Source organism: Podarcis cretensis (genome assembly GCF_951804945.1).
Source record: "Podarcis cretensis genome assembly, chromosome: 8".
NCBI lineage: Eukaryota > Metazoa > Chordata > Lepidosauria > Squamata > Lacertidae > Podarcis > Podarcis cretensis.
This window is the reverse complement of record NC_137177.1, coordinates 64,365,104-64,387,101: the sequence shown is the minus strand read 5'-3', so window position 1 is coordinate 64,387,101 and position 21,998 is coordinate 64,365,104. Positions and strand designations below refer to the sequence as shown.

Below are 21,998 nucleotides of genomic sequence, written 5' to 3'. Positions count from 1 at the left end.
GGTACTTGGCAGGATTGTGAGAAAACTGTCAGGCAGAGCTCAGTGGAAGAAGAGTGGGTGAAACATGTGAAAAGTCAATGGATTTGGTAAAGCCCACTTTATGAGCTGAGTGCTGTATGAATGTCAATCAGCTGAGAATAATGTATGTGAAGTGATTTGATTGCTTGAAATTTGCTGGATCAGTGCTAAATGTTACTGCTTCAAGCTCTTCGTAGTAGAGCCACACTGATACTCAGGAATGAAGGAATCCTTCATGAGATTTGACATCATGCATTAATTCAGCCCAAGGATGCATTTTGCTCTGCAAGGCTCCCCTAGAGCGCTGGAGCCTGAGCTTTCCTTGTATTGTTTTGCATCACAGTGTTTAGTGAGTGAAATAATATCCGAGCAGCTTGGGCATGACTCTGAATTGGTTTTAAGCAGCTCATGATAAGAAGTATTTATACGGTCAGGAATTTGGCCACAATGGTAGCAGCATCAAATGTCAAGGAAATGAACATCTGTCTGACTTTTAGAAGAAGGCAGCCCTGTATGGGGAGATCTTAGAATGTTTGAGGTTTTTTGTGTTTTAATACTTTGTGGGAAACAACCCAGAGTGGCTGTGGTAACCCAGTCAGATGGGCGGCATATTATTATTATTATTATTATTATTATTATTATTATTATTTCTCAAGCCATTAAGGCTTGGCTGCTTCTAAGCAGAGGAGATGCATGTGAGTTATTCCTTTTGCACAGAAACTGAAAGGAACCACAGTAAGATTTATTCCCCATTCTCCGCCCCCCCCCCAGCTCTTTATAGCATCATCAACTCTTATTTGTATGCCACTTTCCCATAAAAGTGTGCCCAAAGATGCTCACAACATATCAAGTGAACAAGTATAACAGTTCAGCCATCAGATTTCATCCCAAACATATGCAAGTTAGAAACAGAATTTTTGGGACTCAATTTGACATATTTGTATGGACTTAACCGTACTGTAGCTTCTTCCACTTACTAGAGCTGCCACTGCTAACCCACTGAAATGTGTGCATGCCACATAAAAACGTAGCTTGGTTTTTTTTCCTTTTTCAGCTTCTCCTCCTGCACTATAAGGCGAGTACAGAAGTCCAGGACAATAACGGCAACACACCCCTGCATTTAGCTTGCACTTACGGCCATGAAGATGTAAGTAGTTCGCAGCAACATGTTCAGGGTACCTATAACACCAGGGTACCTATAACCAGTTAGGTGGACTTTAGCCCCATTGAAAACAAGGGCACTTAAAGTGATTTCAAAGGGGCTTAACTTAGTCTGGATGCAGCCTCACACTTTAATTTTTATTTCATTTCTGAACTTGTAATCCTCCAGCCTTTTCAGAATGATCCTTGAGGGTTAGAAACAGGAGCCCGTCAAGAGAGTCCTTTCTTTTGTAAAAACTTTGTTAGAGCTTTGGGGTAATGCATGGAACATTCCTCTGTGTCACTGTCTTACCTTGTGGAGAGTAAATTGGGGTAAAGTGTGGAGAGTAAATCTGGGGTAAATTGTGCTGCCCTGTATAGTTGACAGTGTGACCTTCCTGATTCTGCCAATCTGTTCTTGGATGAAAGGAGGTTACAGATTGTGGAGTAAACGAGGTTCCCTCATTCAAATAGTCATAACAAGGCAATTCACTTGTCCTTTTTTCTGTTTGGTAGAAGGGAGTAGCCTTATGCTGTTGGGCTGCCATGTTTATAGGAATGACATACAGATGCCATTTACACATAGTATGCACATAGTGTTATGGGGTTGTCTCCAACTAAGTCATACACAAAATAAGCCCATTTAAATCAACATACCTAAATAAGTCAGCGAACTTAAGTCCATTGATTTCATGTGGGTCTAGTATATGATTTAGTCAGATACAACTTGTGCAATGTAATGTACAGATTAGCAGTGGGCTGCGTGGTAGAAACACCTGCTTTGCATGCAGAAGGTCCCAGGTTCAGTCCCCAACAGCATTTCCAGGTAGGGTTGAGAGAGACAACCATGACTTGTGTGTCATGGCTTATTTTACTTTACTTTACTGCATTTGTATGGCTGCCCAACAACTTGCTTTCTCAGAGCGATTCCCAGAAAATTTAAAGGATAAACTAGAGTGTTAAGATGCAGTGTAAAAACAGTGATGAGTAGTATAAGAATGATTTGCTCTGGCAAGATACGATGACAAAATTGTCCTCTGTCTCTAGTTCCGTTGCTTTAGTGATGTGCACCATCACAGCTTTTGTCTTTCTTTTAACTTTCCAGTGTGTCAAGGCTTTAGTCTATTACGACGTTCATTCTTGTAAATTAGACATTGGCAACGAGAAAGGAGACACTCCTCTTCACATAGCTGCTCGCTGGGGTTACCAAGGGATCATTGAAGTGCTGCTTCAGAATGGAGCCAACCCAAATATTCAAAACCGGACAAAAGAGACTCCTGTGCAGTGCGCATTAAATTCTACGGTACTTCTTAGATACCACTTCTTTTTTTAAAAAACCAACAACCCCAAATGTCTTACATGATTTTAAATTTTGCTTAATTACAAAGAAGCAATATTGGCCAGGGCATTTAAAAATAAAATAAAATTCCATTTGCTTTTGGTGGACAAATGCCACTGTTTTATATCCGAGACATCCATGCATATTCATTTCTGTGGTCCTCTTAAATTGATCTGCTCTATAATTATTTTTTTTTTAAGAAAACAAACAATGTTATTGTGTTTTTTACTTAATTGGAAGGACAGTGGCTATTCAGGAACTCTTGAAAATACTTTTTGCTTGTTTTTGACAGGGGAGGGTTGCAGTTCTACTCCCAAAGTGCCTGAGAGGCAAGATGAATCTTCCTGATTGGGATGCTCTCTAATTTGCCTTTATATATCATTGCTAATGTCATGCTTTCCTTCTGATGAGTAAATTTCTCTGGAGAGATGGAGTTGCAGCTTGCCTCTTCATGAATGTTTGATCTTTCCGCTTGCAGATTTTGTCCTTAATGGAACTGAACTACCTTGCATTTGAAAGAGGGCAGACTGCTTCTCAGGTAACCTACAAACCCTTCCTTAGTGTAATGGTATTCAGCTGATCAACTGCTGTGATAACGGCGATGCTGCCAACTCTTCCTCCTTTTGTTTTCTTTGCTGGTTCCACTAGTCCCCAGCCAGATCTTCTCAGGGTTGTGAGGACTCCATCAGCCAAATATCGTCCATCTCCAGTTTATCTTCAGCAACAACTAGACAAGAAGAAGCAAAATCTAGTTATAAAGAGGTAAGTCGATGAAGCATTGGGCAATGAGGAGCGCAGTAGAACTCTAAGGGGCCAGGGTCATTCCTGTTTTCTCCTCCGCTCATAACAGTGGAACTTGAGTGTCATCCCGTGAAGCTGATTAGCAGGAGATTCAGGACAAACAAATGGATGTACGACTTCACACACATCACACTTTCTGACATTCAGTGTAACAAGATGTGATAGCCACTTGATTAGACGGCTTTGAAAAGAGGAGTAGACACATTTTATGGAGGAGGGTGAGATCTGTCAATGGCTATTAGCCATGATGACTATATGCAGCCTCTGATTTTGGAGATATTATGGGAAGAGACCATCGCTCTGCTTTCAGAAGGTCCCAGAGTCAGCCATTGGCAGCAGTGATTAGAGCAGCCTTCACTAGCCAGGTGCCCCCCAGCCCAAATGTTTTGGATTACAGCTCCCATCAGCTGGCTGGGGCAAATAGGAATTATAGTCCACAACATCTGGAGGGAGCCAAGTTGGCAAAGGTTGGGCTGGAGGTCTGGTACAGTGTGCTGGAGGCTAGAACTGAGTCCAATCTCTGGCATCTCCATATTCAACAGAAAGAAACAGGTAGCAGCTGACATGAAAGACTTCTTTCCTGAAAATGCTGGAGAACTACTGCTGGTCAGAATAGAGAATACTGAGCTAAATGGATGGAGAGTCTGAGCCAGTGTAAGGCAAAATGTTGATGCTCTGTCCCCATCATTACTGTCTCAGGACTACCTTTGAATTTTGATCTGTCTCTGTGAGATACCTTTAGGTCGCAGTGGCTTCTCCTGTTGTGGGTACAGACCAGCCAAAAGTTGCTGTTCTGTAAATGAGAAGTCATGCATGTATAAAAAAGTCATTCAGTGCGAGATTGAGGATTGCTTCCTTTGTGCTTTGCTTCTCCTACTCTTTTCGCCTTTAAGATATGAACTTGTCACCCTCAAGAGGCTGAGGCTTCAGTTCAAGTCAGGGAAAAGAGATTACCTGCGTCTTAGACCTTTTAGCTTCTAGAGCTCACGTCCTCTTCGTTTAATCCAAAATCAGTTCATTCCCATTTGCCATAATTTGTTGCACTTGCATCTTATTGAGTAAGAAAGTGGTTTCTAAGTGGGGGGTGGGAATTGTGCCTGATCCTGTATTTTAAGCCAAGAATGGCCTCTAAATTTAAAATGAGGGTTTTTGTGTTTTTGTTTTGCTGGAGAATCTTAGTTTTCTGTGAAAATGTCAGAGTTTGACACCCTTTGTTTCTGTCAACAGATGAATGCCCCCACCCCCACATTAGAGGCCGCATGCCATTGGTGGCTGGAGCCAATGATTGTCAGAGCCAGATACAAGTATTCTGGATTAACTGATCTAGAATAAAGATAGCCTTTCTTCTGTTTTCACTGTGGCTACCTCAGATTAGAGTTCCCAATCCTATGCATGTCTGCTCAGAAGTAAACCCTACTGAGTTTGATGGTTTATTCTCAAATGAGCATGCAGAAGAATTTGTTCTGGAAAGCGAGCAAAAGTAATTTCTTTTTGACTTTAGTGTGCTATACATACATATATGGCAGTAGTTGGCCAATTTGTTCCTACAGGGGAAAACTCCCACTTGTTCTGAGACCCCATAGCAAGAAGGGGAAAAACATCTTAAAAGCCAGCAAAAGCAAGGAGGAAACTAAGAGGAATCAGCTCAACTCTCATGGGATGGAAGGATGGGGCAGCTTCAGAAGGTATCAGGAACTGCCTCAAGTGAGGTTGGGGGGATGCATGTTACTCACTTGTGATTCATTCAGAGCCCCCCTTGGCTAGACTTGGTCACTCTCTGTTTCCTGCTTGCAAGATGGAAAGAAGAGCTGAATTTACAAAATGATCACATGCTAGACCCCTTCCTACAACTGTTTACAAGGACAAGGAGATGTGTGGCCTGAGGAAGGATGCGAGTGCCACATCACATGCAGTTTGATGGGAGGCTTCCATCCTATTTGGTGAACTGATTCTCTGGGTGTAGATGCTTTTGTAGCCCAGACAGCAACACTAGGCACAAGAGGAAGTATCAGCAAGGTTGAAAGAACCAAAATACCCTAGTAGTACAACTAAACAGTTCTTTTTCTTCTGGCTGTATTCATTACATAGGTGGAGAAGCTTTTAAGAGCAGTTGCTGATGGAGACCTTGAAATGGTAAGATCTCATATGCTTTGTGCTACCCTGTTTGCATGCATTGATGGCACTCTATAATGTACAGATTTCCACGAGCATAACAGTAAGAGTGTGCAGTTGTTAAAGGTGACCAAACAGTGACATGCTTTTATTCCCATAATGGGAGTGTCTGGAAATTGCGTCCTCCTGTGGGGCCAACCTGGACCATATCTTCCTGCATCAGCCACCTGTTATCTTCAGTGGCTGGGGAAAGCAAAACAGCCCGCTGAGCGGAACAAACAGGTTCATTTCCTTTAAGGAGCTATCTCCGTGCCACAATAATAATAATAATTTATTATATGTACCCCACTCATCTGGCTGGGTTTCCCCAGCAACTCTGGGTTGCTTCCAACAAAGATTAAAAATACATCAAAGTGTCACACATTAAAAACTTCCCTGAACAGGGCTGCCTTCAGATGTTTTCTAAATGTCAGGTAGTTGTTTATCTCTTTGACATCTGATGGGAGGGCGCTCTACAGGGCGGGCGCCACTACCGAGAAGGCCCTCTGCCTGGTTCCCTGTAGCTTTGCTGTGACAACGGAATCATGACCCCATTAGCAGGAAGAGCCCAGAAGTCCTATGAAAGGCTGGAAGCCTGAGGCAGAATTGGGCCAGTTGCAGCATGCAGCAGTCTGTTGCTGCTGAGAACAAGTAGGAGAATCGGGGCACCCTTTCACTCCTTCCCCCCTGTTTCTGAGGCCCAGGTGAGAAAAGCTCAGAGGACCAGGGGGTCAGACCAGACTGTGGATGCTGCCGCTCATTCCTGACAGGATGGGCAGAGCCCCAACAAGGGGTTTGTTACATTTGTAGTGGGGGCTAGAACAGGGGTAGTAACACAACACCCTTTAGTTAAAGGACTGCTGGCAATGGAGCTTTGCACTTAAGGAAACACTTCTGCATACATAACACATTTCCTCCCCTTTGTTTTTGAAGCAGCTTCCTGTTTTGCCATGCTCACTCTGATTGCAGGAGTAACATGCTTTTTTTAATTAAAAAAGATTAAAAAGCTTGGTGCCTCTTGTGTTGCTGTGAAATCATATAATTAGCCATTTACGCACATTATAGAATATTCAACATCTCAGAGAGGCAGTCTTGGTTCCTCTAAGACCTTAAATGCCAGGATTAGAGAAGGCTGCACCTCCTTTGAACACTCTGGGTCTTCATCTAAAATGCATTAGAATTAAATGCACAACACTAGACTGCCTCGTAGTACATTCTGTATTGATTCAACTGTTGAAGAGTGTATATCCATGTGTAGGAAGAGCATGTGGCAAGTCCCCTGCTGGGACTGAATGGCTTCAGAATGCAGGTGGCAAAATCGTATGGTTGAATGCTCCCCCATATCAAAAATGCCCTTCTCGTCGGAAACTGGCATGCAAGGGAGAAGGAATATGTCTTAACCTTCTATGCTGGATGTGTTGCAGACATCACCATCCTGCTCTGTGCTACAAACACAAAATCATTATGCAGGTAGCGTGTATTTTTCAAATGTGGCTTTTCCTTTGAATATAAACTGAGGCAGAGAGGGCGAATAGATCCCCACCTCCCACATTTCTATGTGTTTCAAAGAGGAAAAGGAAAGTCTGCAACTCAAAAGAAATACTGATGGATTAATCATGATATTTTTAGTTGGATAATTGATCATTTTTCAATTTGCATATGGGTGATTAACAATACAGTGGTACCTCTACTTATGAACGTGATCCGTTTCGGGGTGCCATTCGCACACTGAACAGTCCGTAAGTGGAGCGCCGCTACTGCGCATGCGCAAAGCGCAATAGAGCGCTTCTGCGCATGCACGCACGGTGAACCCAGAAGTAAACGCTTCCGGGTTTGCCGCGTTCGTAACCTGAAAAGTGGCAACGTAAAGCACACGTAACATGCGGTATGACTGTACTTCTGAAGCAAGAAGCATATGTCCTTTGCTTTTCGATTATGAAATTGTATTGCAGCTGGCATCCTCTTAGAAGAGGCATTACCCTTCTGCATGTGAGAAGAGAGAATGGCTCTTTTAGGATGGTGCTTGCCATTTGTAGTTTTCATAAGCAGCCTGAATTAAAAAGAAGCCTGTATAGTATATTCCAACAGTGAATTCCTTCTCCAATGACTGAACATGCTCAATGACAATGAATTGCTGGCTGATTCTTGGTGGGTGTTTGGGAGGGGGACTGGCAAATTGAGGAGAGGGAGTGCAATGGAGTGCCCTGAAAAAGGGCACAGAACTTGAACTTGACACAAAAACATTTTGTTGTAGGTTCCACATGAATGCATTTGTGGGTGGGTTTTTAGCCATCCGTCCATCCTGCTGCCAGTTTCCTCTCTTGGTTGATCTAAATTAAGTATTGCAGTCCAGATGTGCCTTTCATAGATGCAATACCTGTGTTACCTTCTTAGATATTCATATCCATGAGTAACTTTTCTCATGAGTAGTCCTAAGAGGGAAGTTGGGCTATGTTTTTTCCTGAAATAGTAGTATCAGCTTTGAACAAAAAGTCATGGCAATTTTAAAACTAACCAACAAACACATTTTTATTTTTATTTTTTTTGGGGTAATGACTTACAGAAATGTAAAAGCAACTGGGGTTGTTTTGATCTGTAATACCTCGTTTTCCATACAGCAGCAGCAGCCTTGCTGCTTCCATCCTATAATTTGCAATATTTACTGTCTCCTGTGATGACTGAAAACTGCCTGAGCCCTGCTATCTTTTTCACCAGAAGCCTTTTAAAATGGTGACAAGCAGCAGTTGACAGTAAGGCAAATTATACGATTGTATGTTTGAAGATTTCTTCATTTTAAAAAAAAAGAAAAAAAAGAAAGTCTTGTGAAGCTGTATTCAGATATCATACCAAGCCATTCCAAAGTCAGCACTGGAAGCTGTGCCTTTGAATTGGGCTCACCATGGTTTGGCATAATGTTTGAATTGATAAATCAGTGATGGGCATGGAGCCCATGCCTTGCATTCAAAAGGTCTCTGCTTTGATTCCTAGCACTTCCGGGTAGCAAGGAGATGTGAGAGAGCCCTGCCTGAGAGCGGAGTTTAGGCTAGATGGAGCAATAGTTTGATGCAGAAGGCAACTTCATAGGATCATTGCTGAAAGGGTCAGCCAGTGCAATAATAATAATAATAATAATAATAATAATAATAATAATAATATATACCCCACCCACTCTGGGCGGCTTTCAACAGAACATTAAAAACAGGAAAAAAATCAAACATTAAAAATTTCCCTAAACAGGGCTGCCTTCACATGTCTTCTAAAAGTCAGATAGTTGTTTGTTTCCTTGACATCTGATGGGAGGGCATTCCACAGGGCATGCGCCACTACCGAGAAGGCCCTCTGCCTGGTTCCCTGTAACTTCTCTTCTCGCAGTGAGGGAACCGCCAGAAGGCCCTCGGAGCTGGACCTCAGTGTCCAGGTAGAATGATAGGGGTGGAGACACTCCTTCAGGTATACAGGACTGAGGCCGTTTAGGGCTTTAAAGGTCAGCACCAACACTTTGAATTGTGCCCAGAAACGTACTGGGAGCCAATGTAGGTCTTTCAGGACCAGTGTTATATGGTCTCGGCGGCCACTCCTAGTCACCAGTCTAGCTGCTGCATTCTGGATTAATTGCAGTTTCTGAGTCACCTTCAAAGGTAGCCCCACGTAGAGCGCATTGCAGTAGTCCAAGCGGGAGATAACTAGAGCATGCACCACTCTGACGAGACAGTCTGCGGGCAGGTAGGGTCTCAGCCTGCGTACCAGATGGAGCTGGTAGACAGCTGCCCTGGACACAGAATTGACCTGTGCCTCCATGGACAGCTGTGAGTCCAAAATGACTCCCAGGCTGTGCACCTGGTCCTTCAGGGGTACAATTACCCCATTCAGGGGTAAAAAGAAAAATGCCTCTTTACCCTGGCTTTTGACACTTGTGGGTCTGAAATATATACCTCTCCTTTTTCTGTGATTGCAAGTTGTTTTAAAAAGTTTTTAATATTGTGTTTTAATGTTGTAACCCGCCTTGGGACCTTAGGGTGAATAATATTTTACTATATATCATAATCTCTAGAGAGTGAGAAGCTATGTAGAATCAAGTTCCACAGCAAGAAGCATCCTTCTAATTGCATGTTTTAATGCATTCCTTCTTGCTCTGAAAGCATTCAGAGTGTGTTACTTGGTGAGATCAGATTACAGCAGCTCCATGGGATACTTAACACGTGCACCTATTTTAAAATGCATTTAACCTTTTGACCAATATCCTTCCTTAATCCATTGTCATTGGAAACAGATACATTTGAGACAGCGTGATTAAACTTTGGTAAGGCACTGATTCGAAACTTCGGGAGGGAATGTTTTGGGAAGCTGTGGCAAGCTAATGATTGGTCTGCTAGACTCCTTGTTGTTCAAGGTTGGGTGATAAATGTGTGCAGCTGAAGAAAGGAGTTTGTGGGGATGATCAGTCTTGTTTCTGCCTGTGGGAAGGAGGGGTGGCTGGTGGGGGACCTGTCAGGATAATCTGAGGGATTCCTGAATTCTTGAGGTGGGTGAATGACTGACAGGGCTGGCCATTCCTTATTGGAGCCTTGGTCTCAGTATGGAATGGGAAGGGTTATTGCCCCTATACTCTTTCCAGCACTGCAGGGTCTGTAATGCTTTCTGGTGTAGGGAAGATCAGACCGCTGGAATGCACACAGTTGATGTTTTGCAGTGAACACAACTGAGCAGAAGTGAAAGCACCCCACTGTGCCTACTCTGTGATGGTGGGGGAGGTGGAAAGGTCTTACTTCACCTTCTTTGTTGCGTCCTCATGGCGTTGTCTAGTTTAGCTCCTTTAGTTGGGATCTGTTTTGGAGGAAAGTGGAGTGGAATCCTTGGCTGTCTGCTGTGATGGATTTACCCAAGGGTAGCTGGACCATAAAGAAGGCTGATCGCCGAAGAATTGATGCTTTTGAATTATGATGTTGGAGGAGACTCTTGAGAGTCCCATGGACTGCAAGAAGATCAAACCTATCCATTCTGAAGGAAATCAGCCCTGATTGCTCACTGGAAGGACAGATCATGAAGCTGAGGCTCCAATACTTTGGCCGCCTCATGAGAAGAGAAGTCTCCCTGGAAAAGACCCTGATGTTGGGAAAGATGGAGGGCACAAGGAGAAGGGGACAGAGGACGAGATGGTTGGACAGTGTTCTCGAAGCTACCAGCATGAGTTTGACCAAACTGCGGGAGGCAGTGGAAGACAGGAGTGCCTGGCGTGCTCTGGTCCATGGGGTCACAAAGATTCGGACATGACTAAACAACAAGAACAGCTGTTTACCCAGGTGTTTTGAGGTGGCTGGTTACAGTCCATTGTTGCTTGCTTAGACTCTGTTACCTGCTGATTTTATAGTTTTACATGACTTTTTAAAAATAATAATTTATATACCATCTTTTGTTTCAAGAAAAAAAAATACACGGGTGGTTCACAAACAAATGGAAGCCGGCAGCAAAATAACAAGGATAAAAACAGCTTATTAAAAATAGTAATAATTAAAATACAGTACATGGTAAAATAAATTCATCAAGAACATTAAAACACCTGTTATTTAAAATGTATAATGAGTGAGCCCATTAAAACCCCATAACATCAGTTGAAGCAGAAGATTCAAGTCAGGAGACATAGGGGGTGCTTATCTCCAGGTGTGTCTTCAAGAATGCCAGCACTGGTGGGTCCAGGTGTGTGCCCCACCCCATGCTCAATTGATAGAGCAAAGTGAGAAATAAATAAACAAGTAGGAACTCAAGTGGAGGGCTGTGCCTTTCCTGGGCTGTTGATTCTCACCTAGAAGAAGAGGCAGTGGCAGTAAGGAGGAAGAGGGGGGCAGATTCAAAAGAGGGCTCCCCACCAAGATTATCTTGCCCAAAGCCCCACCTCCACCCCCACAAAGACAACTTGCCCAAGCCTACGTATGCATTAATTGATGGCAGAAAGACAAGAAATGACAAACATATTCTCTTTTCTTTCTTGAGAAAAGTCAGCGTTCTTGTCTCTTTGATTAAAAATCAACTGTGGTTGAGGTTGGGTTTTTGTTTTTTTTAAGTGGAATAAAGGCTGTTCAAGGAAGCACCTTGGTATATTCTGGCCCAAAGCCCTCCATTTAATCTTCAGCAATCCTGGCTAAAAGGATTTGAGAGGCCTTGGGCTGAGGTGAGCGTCAAAGACTCGATTAAGTGTGAGGAAGTCATTTCTAATTTACATCATGGTTCCTTGGGAAACTGGTCTGCAGTTGACTTGTGGGAAGTGAAATGTTAGATTTCCTTTATCTTATCTTTCTGAGAAAGTAACAGGAGACTTTGGATGATGTCCTACTGAAGTGATAACAGGCCTACCGGTAAGGTCAAGTAGGCTGGAAGGAGCAAGAGGGCAGGGCCTTTTCAGTGGTGCCCCCCAGCTCTAGTTATGCTATTCCCACTGGATTGTGTCTACCTGGTCTCTTCTGCACAAGTCTCTATCAATTACCTATTCCAGATTGCTTTTTTCTTACCCGGTTTTAATTGCTGTTGGTTTTTGAAACACAATGATCTGTTTTATGCTGACCTGTTTGAAATGTTTCTAAGATACTAGTTTTTGTATATCATCTCTTTGGTGAATTTCTGTGCAGTCTATAATGTACTATTATATGTCTGAGAAGGGCTAGGCAGGCTTCCTCAACCTTGGCCCTCCAGATGTTTTGAGACTACAATTCCCATCATCCCCAACCACTGGTCCTGCTAGCTAGGGATCATGGGAGTTGTAGTTCAACAACATCTGCATGGCCGAGTTTGAGGAAGCCTGCGCTAGAGCAACCTAAAGCAAGGGCTGTGTGTTGAGGGGAGCTGTAGTCCAACAACATCTGGGGAGCCACAGGTTCCCCATCCCCACCTTGAAAGGTGAGCTTAATATACACTGAGAAATAAAATCAGTAAGTGCCAATTTCCAGAATAATCGGCATATCGATGTTTGAATTAAAATGCTGCCTATGGGGCAGGGGGAGTGCCATAATTTCAGTATTCCTCCATGCAGGCAAAACAACAATACTTCATATAGAAAATGAGATATCCAAGCAGAAAGGGCTCAAGCTTGGTTGTCTCTATGACATGGTAGTTTTCTTTGTGTAGTGATTATTTTTCACGAGGGCGTGTTCATGTGAGCGTCTCTCTGTCATCAGATGTAGTTCAGTTCAGGGTCGGGTTTACCACCCCAAGGTTTCCTCTCCCAAAAGAAAATAAATACATTCTTTTTTTAAAAAAGGGGTGCATGAAACATGCACATGCTAAGTTATAGGTTATTAACGCAGATTTAGAAACAATTGCTACAATTCTGAATAGAAATACAATCCATCTTACCATAGTGAGGGAGACTGCGGCCAGCTGAGCTGTCTGCTTGCTCAGGCTGCTCCTCCTCCTCTGGGTTTTTAAAAAATGTTTAAACCAGAGTTTGACCAGTCAGCCTTTCTAACAGAACACTGTTCTCTGTAACATAGGACACTGGCCACCCTAACCACCCTAGTGAGAATAAGGCCTACAATTCTGACTCTAGAACGGCCTTCGTTTCTTAACAGGTGCGCTATCTTTTGGAATGGGCGGAAGACGATCTAGAGGAACCCGAAGAAGCCGGCAGCAGCGTGGAGAAGCTGGAGTTCTGCCACCCCTTGTGCCAGTGTTCCAGATGTGGCCCTATGCAAAAGGTCTGCCCATCTTCCTCCTGCCCAGACCTGTCATTCATTCTGCCCAGCTCTGAAACATCCTCCGCCCCTTGTCCTTATCAGAGTTCACGACCTCCTGAGATGAAGCTGCTCTCCTGGGTAATCAGGCTCCTGAAAGGATTGAGCAGCTGCTCAGGAGAAGCTTGTTTTCCTCTGGAAGAGGCAGGGAGGGGGAGAAAACTTTGCACTTTGTCCTCAACTCACCCTCCTCTCAAGGGCGGAGGAAGGGGGGTGTGGTGGGGGCGGGCTGCCCCAGGTGTCACCACTGAGGGGGGTGACAAAATGCCAGGCGGCACTCACCTGGGAGTGATGCGATGGCTTGAGCGCGTGCAGGCTCCACACTGCCCAAATGGTCCGCCCACTGCCTCCCCCTCAGTTGTAGGGCAGCTGAGTGGGAAGAGGCAGGCAGGCTCCTTGGAGGCCCAGCAGAGTGTCCTGCCCTGACTCGCCCCGCCCCACGGGCACCTGGCAATGCCCCTGGGCACAGGGCATGCGCAGTGCCCCAGGCACCCAATCGGCTTGCTTCGCCACTGCTTCCTCTCCCTGTGGACAATTTCCCTGTCTTGGCATTGCACTCCTCTTCCAGGAGTCTTTGCCTGTGGGAGAGTAAACAAGTAACAAGGCCTCTGCTCTCGATTTCCCAGCTGCTGCTTTCTCCTTTGCTAACCAAATGGAATCAGAGAACTGTAGAATTGGAAGGGACCCCAAGGGTCATCTAGTCCAACCCCCTGCAGTGCAGGAATCTTTTTGCCCAATGTGGGACTCAAACCCATGCCCCTGAGATTAAGAGTCTCATGTTCTGCCAACTAAGCTATGAAAATCATACAGCATTGGTTGTGATGTTTTAGATTGTAAACCTATGGACAAGCCCTGTCTAGTTTGGGTTTGTTTGTTTTTTAAATGTGCATAGTAGTTTAAGGCACTTAATGCTACTACTGCTACTTAATAAATCATTGTTCATAATAATGGTGAGTTTACACCAATACATTTGCATCATCTCAGCACACAAATAGCACTCTGAAGTTTCCAAGGCAGCGCTGAATTCCAGGCGGTGGCTGCTGTGGGATGTTTGCTTGCTTGTCAGCTGAGAAGGCTCTGATGGAATTTCCCTTTCTTCCTCCCGATAGAAACTCTTCCGAGTTCCCTCCAACGGCCTCGGAGTGAACATCACAAACCAAGAGGGCCTGACGCCGCTGCACGTGGCCTCGCTCCATGGACATGCGGACTTGGTCTCCCTCTTACTGAAGCACGGAGCCAACCTGGAGGCAAAGGATGCTCACCATGCGACACCTCTCCACCTCGCCAGCCAGAACGGGCACTTTCAGGTAAGGGTTGCAGCAGGGAAGTCTCCTCTTCGACCTTACTTATTTATATACCGCTGTATCATTAAAATATACCACAGCGGCTTACAACAATACAAAAACATACAGTAAACTCATAAAAAGAAGACCATTGCAGGGATGCATACTTAATTGCTTGTATATTTTGCCTGGCGAAATAGAAAAGTTTTCAGCAGGCATTTTAAAGCTTGCAGACAAGGTGCCTGCTGAATCTGTGCTGGCAGGATATTCCACAGCAGACCTCCACTGTTGGAGGCAGTAAAAGCTGCAGAATACCAGTTGCTGGAAACCTCAGGAGGGAAGAGCACTCTTTTGCTTGGGTTTTGCCTGCGGGCTTCCCATTAGAGACATCTGGTCGACCACCATGAGAACAAAGGGGTGCCCTTTGGCCTGATCCAGCAAGGCTCTTCCACCCACCCAATTTTGTTTCCACTTTTGCACACCTTGGGATTTGCCCAAGTCCATGATAGCTCCCTTTGAGTGTATGGATGGGGCCAGGCACAAGATGAGCAACTGCACTCACTATGCCGATAATAATCTTGCTTGCGCCTGTGCTTTACAAAGCATTAATGTGAGTTGGTTTCGTCTATAGAAAGAAAGATTGAGAAAATGCAGGGGACTTGAACCCTTTTACTTCTGGTTTTTGCGTGTGTTGAAACTGTTCAAAGCTGCCATGGTAACACTTCTTTCCTTTTTTCCATAGGTGGTAAAGTGCCTGATAGAGTATAAAGCTAAACAAAATAAAAAGGACATTTATGGAAACACTCCTTTAATTTATGCCTGCTTGAATGGCTATCTAGAGATAGCAGCCTGTTTGTTAGAGGTAAGGGATCTTTGGGTATTTTCACATTTTCCTTTCTTTCTTTCGACTGTGGTATTTATTTTTCATATTCAGTCATCATGAGGTGGCAGATCTGGCAAGATTCCGAACAGCAGAGGACTTTTCATCATACTCTGCTCTTAATTTCAGCATTTTGAGAGTACATTTTAAAGGATAGGTTGCCCTAAAGCAGAGGTTTTCAACCTTTTTGCATCCATGGCTCCCTTGACCAACTAACGTCTTTCTATAGCACCCCTGTAGGGCTCAGGAGCCCGGTTATATCACCTTTTGCCTGCAGAGCTGGCAGCCTCTCACCCTTTTTCAAACACCTTCCCTCAGCTTCCTCCCCTCTCCTTGGGAGTCCTCTGGGTGGCTGCAGCTGCCACTCCTGGTCTCTGAGCTGCCCCCCCCCCCGCCAAAGAGAAGTGCCTCTTCACACTGCCCCACAGGGGCCTGGAAAGCACCCCCTGGTCAGCCCCAGAGGCACCATTCACCTGCCGAGCTTGTAGCCAGAGCTGCTGCAACAAACATCTGTGCAAGCCTTTGGGAAGCAGAGACACAAGAGGGCATCAGAGGAGGGAGGGAAGGAAAGACTCCAGTGTTGCCCATGGCACACTGGTTGAAAACCACTGCCCTAAAGTATGATTGGGGAAGCTCCGTCCCTCCCCATCATCATTGAGTGACCAGGCTGACTAGGGTTGATGGAAAAGGGAGCTCACATGCCTGGAGGACCACAGCTTCTCCATCCCTTCCATAAGAGAACTATGGGGGAAATCTAAGCCTCATGCTGGCATTCATTTGTATAAACTTGCCCTTTGTCAGTTACTGATCAGCTACTGCAGATGTACTCACCTTATCATGTGAGCATAGTGGGCTGGGATTCAGAGCGGAAGGAAAATATATTATTGTGCAGCTATGCAAATGCTTCTGCAAGAGCTGTGCATGGGTGCACTTAGTGCAGAAGCAGCTGGATTACGTAGCACTCCCCAGGCATCCTGTTGTGCAATAGCACATTTGGATGTAGTTTCACATTTCTTCTGTATCTGGAAGGGCATCTTTAGATTCAGCTCGCTGGTCTGGTTCAGGCATAATGGGAAACCGTGGTTTCCTGTTGTGTGAAGAACTCTGCCCCCCTTTAATTGCAGCTACAATGAAGTGTTGGCCTCCAGTTTGAAACAAGCCACAGTTCAGAACTGTGGTTTATTTAAAAGCGGAAGTGAAAGCTGCCGGTCTCCTCCTTGTGGCAGCAAAGAGGAAGAAAAGGAAGAAGGCAAGTTCACGGCTCCTGCAGGTTCATTGACATAATGGTAAACTCAGTGGTTTCCCATTTTGTCTGAACCAGGCTGCTACTTTTCAATGGAAAGCACAGTGGGATGAATGGATTGCTTAATCATTGCCTTTCTGTTGATAGCATGAAATGAGAGAGTAGATCTGTCCTTGCCAATTTGTTACATTAAAACGCATATTTCCATATTGGAAGAGCCATTGTGGACTGACTTGAGACCCAGATTCAAATATCACATTTAACCCATGAAGCTCACGGGTGGACCTTACTCTGAGCCAACCTCACAGGGTTGATGTGAGGATAAAATGGGGGCGGGAGGGAGATGTATGTCACCTTCAGCTTCTTGGATGAAAAGTGGGATGTAAATAAAACAAAGGAAGAATTTGAGAGGGGGACCGTCTTGTACTGACAGAGCAGATACGTTTCATGCAGGTTCAATCCCTGCCATCTAAAGTTTAAGAGGATCAGATGGGAGACAGGAAAGATCCTCTGCCACAGACCCCCCAACAGATAACATAGTAAAAGTTGATGCAACTTCCTCATCGGTACCATTTTGAGATACTGAAAGAAGTATGAGAACTTGCCGTTTCCGTGTGACCTCCTTTCAGTATCATCGCTTGAATGTCCTTTGCCATCCTTTCTTTCCCTTCAGAATGGGGCCTCAGTTAACCTGTCCAACAACCAAGGCAACACACCTCTCCATAAAGCTGTGATCGGGAGCTACGAGCCTTTGGTCCGGCTCTTGCTGCAGCACGGCGCATCAGCACATGCTCGGAACAACAGACAGTGCACGCCCCGTGACTACGCTGAGCCTGTAAGTGGCCCATTTCTCCACAGGAGGAACTTGCTTGCCCACAAGTACAGTAAGCCTACCAGCCTCCCCCTGGCAGTTATTCATGGACTGATCAGCCAGAGATATCAACGGGGGGGGGGGGGTGTGATTGGCTCCAGCTTCGGCCTGAAGCTATAATTCTCAAGCGACATAGATCAGGGGCTCCCAGACGGTGGTCCGTGGACCACAGCTTCAGTCAGGTGGATTTGGGAGTGTCTGTGAAGGACACGTGCCCTTTGAGTTCTATGGAATCCAAATTGCAATACAAGAAAATGTAAGAGTAACAAAAGCAGTAAAAACACAATTGAAAAAACATACAGCATCTAGCACAGTGCATTCCAATTGCTACAACGGGAAAAAAAAATCATGAAGAGGTCTGGCAAGACCCTCAACATTTTTCAAGTGCACCATGGGTGGGGGCGGGTGGGGAGTTTGGGACGCCCTGACATAGACAACAAAAGTAGGAGTGTGGTAATTGGTAGGACTAGCTTGCTGACCAATGATTGGTCAGATATTGTCCATCGTCCATCCTTTGTTTGACTGTGCTAAAATATTCCAAGAATCTAGAACGGTCATGATGCTCTAAAAATGTACCTGCTTCTTTATTATATACTCCAGCCCTTTAAAAACCTGTTTTTACTGTGTTCTGAACACTGTAAGAGTGGCATTTTCATTCATTGTGCTGGAAGTTCTTATGCATATTTTGTTATATGTTAATTGTATTTTATCATTTTTTTTGCTGTAAGTGCTGTTGGGCAGCTTCATATAATATACAGCAATAAAATAAAATAAAATAAAATAAAATAAAATAAAATAAAATAAAATAAAATAAAATAAAATAAAATAAAATAAAATAAAATAAAATAAAATAAAATAAAATAAAATAAAATAAAGTATTTTTAAAATGAGAAACTACCTCCTCTTTTTGTCCCACCTAATTTAAAGAAATCAGGTATCCTTGAGCTGCTGAGGGCCGTAGGAACCTCAGAAGAGGGAAGAAAGACTGACTGCAGATCTCACGTGACTGGGAAGAGCAGGAAAAAAAGTGAGTGTGGCATTTTGACTAGCAGAAATGAATCACACTGGGGACTGACCTTACTAAGCAGGCGGAGGGCTGGTGGGCTGAGCAGGGCAGGGAAGCTCATTTGCTGCTGTGCCAGATGAAAAGGGTCTCTGCCTTCTCTGCTTGCCTTGATATATGTATTCTTTTCTGAAGAGCTTTTTCCAAAATCAGGTTTAAAAAGGGAGCTGTGATGATGGGGGGCAAACCTCTGTTCCACTAGCTGGTGTGGAGAGAGCAGCTTGAAAGGCTTGTTTCTTGTTTTTCTTTCTTCAAATGGCAACATTGATAAGCCTGCAAAGATGTTTGCAACTTGCCAGGTAGCTAGAAAAACCATCCCATGTCCTGTGGACTAGCTCTGTGGCTTTTTTTTTTTTTTTTTGCATTGCATTGCAGTAGGCTTAGCACATACAGGCAAACTCCTTAGCTTTGGTAATGCAAAGACCGCAGCCGAACTTGGGACTTAATGTTCACAAAATTAAAAAACAGAACGTAGGAAGCTTCCCTATACCAAGTCAGACCATTGGTCCATTTAGCTCCAGGGTCTCAGGTAGAAAAAGACATCACCCACTACTTCAGATCCTTGTAACTGAATACACTAGGATTGAATCTGGGACCTTCTAATGCAAAGCATGTACTCTACATGCCAGTGCTGGCAAAAGGGCTGCTGTGGCTACTCTGCTCAGTTTTTTTTGGCAAGAACCTAAGAATGTGCCAGGTCTAGCTATTTTCCCATTGTCTACTGAGGCTGCCAGCAGCTCCCTAGGCCAGTGATGGCCAAACTTGGCCTTCCAACTGTTTTTGGACTACAACTCCCATCATCCCTATCTAACAGGATCAGTGGTCGGGGATGATGGGAACTGTAGTCCCAAAACAGCTGGAGGGCCAAGTTTGGTCATCACTGCCCTAGGGTCTCAACCGGAGAGCTTTCCTGTCACCTGACCCTTCTTATTGGAGATGTAAAGCAGGTGCCTGATCCCTGCCTAATGGAGGTAGATGTTACCTAATGCACTTTGTGCCAACACCTGGGGTCAGATCAGTCCTAGGAGAGCTAAATACCTTTGTTTTCCCGTTGTGTAAGCAGAGATGTCACTGGCAGCTTAAATAATTCTAAGCTTTCTTTTTAAAAAAGAACAGGAGCCAGCCCAGATCCGGTGTTGTTACCTGGGATGGGCAAGGCTCTGTCTTTCCTTTTATAGCCCCACCCAGTTTACTCCAAGATGATTGTTTCCTGCCCTAAGTGGGAATGATTGACAACAGCCCAGTATTCTTGCTAATGTAATTCAATCCCCACAGGGATATTTTTGCACCTGCCGTTTTCTGCTGCCAGCACTAAGGAGCTGATCCTCATGAAGTTTATTCTAGGAGACCTTGCCATAAGGAGGGATTTTTGAAAGGCTTGGGAGTGGGCTGGGTGGTGATGCGGGGGCCACATAGGTTGCTTCATGGCCCTCTGCTCAGCCTGTATGTTTTGCAGATGGCCATGTGAATGTATAGAGTACAGCATATGCTAGACAGGGTGCCATGTTGAACAAAACCACTTTCTGGGTTTTGGGCGATTTTCATGTTCTGCAGGCAGCAGAATGAGGCGGTCAAATCACCTGCATTGGCAGAATGGACGTGCAGGTGAGAATGCCTTTATTAAACACGTATTCAAACTTCCCTGCATATAAGGGAGGAAGGTTTGATCTCCCCTCCCAACACCTGAAGTGGTGCAGTCCATTCTTCTGATTCAGTTCCCGCCTCATTCTTCCTGATGCCTGAGTTCAGCCACAGACCGGATCTTAGGATTCTCGACCCGCTGTAGCAATGATGCCAAGCTGCTCAGGCATCTCTACAGCTTCGGTGGCTTTTAAAAGTTAGCTGAAGGTGGCTTTCATTCATTCTTAATTCTTAATTCATTCTTAATTCAGGATTGTGTGGACTGATTGCTAAAGAAGTATGCCAATTTAATGGTTTTCGTTACTTAAACCTGCAGTCAGTTTTAAATCTCCCGAGATAGCAGACGATCTCGTCGCCCGGCGCCTTCAGCTGGTCCAGTCAATCAACCGCTTTAACAAGTAAGCTTCAAAAACTGCCTTCCGAGTGCTGCCTGCCGGTACTGCCAAAGCATCAGATAACACTGCATGCAGTCTTCAATTGGGCTGGAGCTGCAGGATGTCTTCCAAGTCAATCTGGTGTGGTAGTTAGTGTCAAACTAGGACCTGGGAGACCAGGGTTCAAATCCCCACTCGACAGCCATGAAGCTCACTGGGCTTACTGTGCCCACCACTTTCCCTGCTTTCCTTTATAAAGGGGTTGCAGGGGGAGTGTCATTGGTGGATAAATGCCTTTGCTTGTGCAGACATATGTAGCACCTGCTGTGCATTTGAACAGGGCTTGCCTATGTCGTGCCGATCTAAACATTCCATATTTTGATACAAACCGTAACCTGAGTTTGAGGTCTTCATTTGAGCAGGAGCTGGGACAAGCTTTTTGCCCTTTTGTTTAGCCCTTCCATAGTATGAGCCAACACACCAGGAGGTCTTCAATTAACTATGGTTTCATCTTTTGTCCAAACTGAAAAAAACTATGGTTACTATGGTTACTGCCCTGTGGAATGCCCTCTCACCAGATGTCGAAAGAAAAATTACCAAACTTTTAGAAGACATCTGAAGGCAGCCCTGTTTAGGGAAGCTTTTAATGTTTAATAGGTTATTGTATTTTAGTGTTTTGTTGGAAGCCGCCTAGAGTGGCTGGGGAAACCCAGCCAGATGGGCAGGGTATAAATAAGAAATTATTATATTATTATTACTAGCATCAGAACAAACCAGGGTTTGAAGTTGGTTCAATTACATTGGCTTATTCCAATGCTGGCAATCATAGTTTCCCCTTCTGACACACCATTTGGCACTTAACAGAATGCAGCTCGGTCAGGTCTCTACTACTTGAGGCAACTTTCAGAGACGGCACAGGGAGCTGCAGCAGAGAGGATGGCTGAAAAGCCCTTGTGCCTCTCTTTTGGTTCCAGCCTTTGCATATGCCACCTGGTTAGTGAATCCTAAAATACAGAAAGGGAGACAGAAATGTTTTTCAATAAATAGGGTCACATCCAAAGGTGCCCCACGGGAAGTTGACATTCTGTGAACACGGGGAGCTTTGATCCTGTGGAGGCCCCTGTAAATGGATCAAAGAGTGATTTTTGCTGATTTCTCTCTGCCACTCCATTTCTATTTAGAAAAGTTCACCATCCCTCTGAAGAGATGGAGCATGTAGGGAAACTGCCAAAATTTGCCTCCCTCCACATCAGTTCGAACCCCAAATGGAAGGGCACTTTTCAATCCAACTCACGATGTCCCAGCCATGTCCAAGTGTCACAGTGTCACAGTGACACCTCCACTGCTTAGGCTGCACTGACTTCGTTTAAAGAGCCTGAGCACCTGCAAAGAGGTCAGGTTGTGCAACACTCTGTGACGCCTCAATTAGTGGCTGGGGAATAAAGAATCCAATACGCAAGCTGGCTGTCCCTA

General features: G+C 44.6%; 1 protein-coding gene across 7 annotated transcripts in view; it reads left to right on the top strand.

Moving 5' to 3' along the window:
* Positions 1 to 21,998, top strand: part of ANKRD27 (ankyrin repeat domain 27) — a 54,992-nt gene that overhangs the window by 28,486 nt on the left and 4,508 nt on the right. For all 7 annotated transcript variants that reach the window (XM_079988086.1, XM_079988087.1, XM_079988090.1 and 4 more), the window contains 11 exons: positions 1,073 to 1,165; positions 2,264 to 2,461; positions 2,976 to 3,035; positions 3,146 to 3,259; positions 5,387 to 5,431; positions 13,009 to 13,134; positions 14,280 to 14,477; positions 15,196 to 15,315; positions 17,250 to 17,411; positions 18,375 to 18,474; positions 20,468 to 20,549. In XM_079988086.1, the coding sequence (XP_079844212.1) occupies positions 1,073 to 1,165; positions 2,264 to 2,461; positions 2,976 to 3,035; positions 3,146 to 3,259; positions 5,387 to 5,431; positions 13,009 to 13,134; positions 14,280 to 14,477; positions 15,196 to 15,315; positions 17,250 to 17,411; positions 18,375 to 18,474; positions 20,468 to 20,549 (1,298 nt within the window). The remainder of the gene's footprint in view (positions 1 to 1,072; positions 1,166 to 2,263; positions 2,462 to 2,975; positions 3,036 to 3,145; positions 3,260 to 5,386; positions 5,432 to 13,008; positions 13,135 to 14,279; positions 14,478 to 15,195; positions 15,316 to 17,249; positions 17,412 to 18,374; positions 18,475 to 20,467; positions 20,550 to 21,998) is intronic.